Source organism: Rhinopithecus bieti, unplaced genomic scaffold (genome assembly GCF_001698545.2).
Source record: "Rhinopithecus bieti isolate Rb0 unplaced genomic scaffold, ASM169854v2 scaffold_54720, whole genome shotgun sequence".
NCBI classification, from domain to species: Eukaryota; Metazoa; Chordata; class Mammalia; order Primates; family Cercopithecidae; genus Rhinopithecus; species Rhinopithecus bieti.
This window is the reverse complement of record NW_016821012.1, coordinates 1-692: the sequence shown is the minus strand read 5'-3', so window position 1 is coordinate 692 and position 692 is coordinate 1. Positions and strand designations below refer to the sequence as shown.

At 64.9% G+C, this 692-nt stretch overlaps 1 protein-coding gene across 1 annotated transcript; it reads left to right on the top strand.

Moving 5' to 3' along the window:
• Positions 1–13: 13 nt before the first annotated feature.
• Positions 14–448, top strand: LOC108520669 (embryonic polyadenylate-binding protein 2; the record flags this gene model as incomplete). The annotated part of the gene is made up of 1 exon (XM_017860113.1): positions 14–448. A coding segment is annotated over one exon (435 nt), but the record flags the coding sequence as incomplete, so codon positions are not given.
• Positions 449–692: the final 244 nt, after the last annotated feature.

Here is a 692-nt window from a genome sequence, read left to right as displayed (position 1 = left end):
CGGGCTGCCCCTCCCTGGGACCCCCGAGGAGAAGGTGGAGGCTGACCACAGATCTGTCTACGTGGGCAACGTGGACTATGGGGGCTCTGCTGAGGAGCTGGAGGCCCACTTCAGCCGCTGCGGGGAGGTCCACCGACTCACCATCCTGTGCGACAAGTTCTCTGGACACCCCAAGGGTTATGCCTACATAGAGTTTGCCACCAAGGGCTCCGTGCAGGCCGCCCAGGAGCTGGACCAGAGCCTCTTCCGGGGCCGGGTCATCAAGGTGCTGCCGAAAAGAACCAACTTCCCCGGGATCAGCTCCACAGACCGCGGGGGCCTTCAAGGACACCCAGGCTCCAGGGGGGCACCCTTCCCCCTCAGCGGCCTCCAGGGCAGGCCCCGGCTCAGACCACGAGGGCAGAACCGGGCCCGTGGAAAATTCTCACCGTGGTTTTCACCGTATTAAAGGGAGGGCCTGATTTTGAGAAGGGCTGGGGGCTGGGTCAGGAGTAAACCACTTGGGCTCCATCCTGGGGCTGGGGCAGGGAGTAGGGCAGGGGCGAGGCCAGAGGAGAAGGGGTGTCCGGAAGACCAGCTGCGGGCCCCCACTTGGCCAGGCGATGGCCCACTAGGGCCTTGTATGGTGGCCCAGACCCATGGCCACAGCCTCGAGTCACAGTTACAGCCCAGTAGTGGGCCTGGCACCAGCA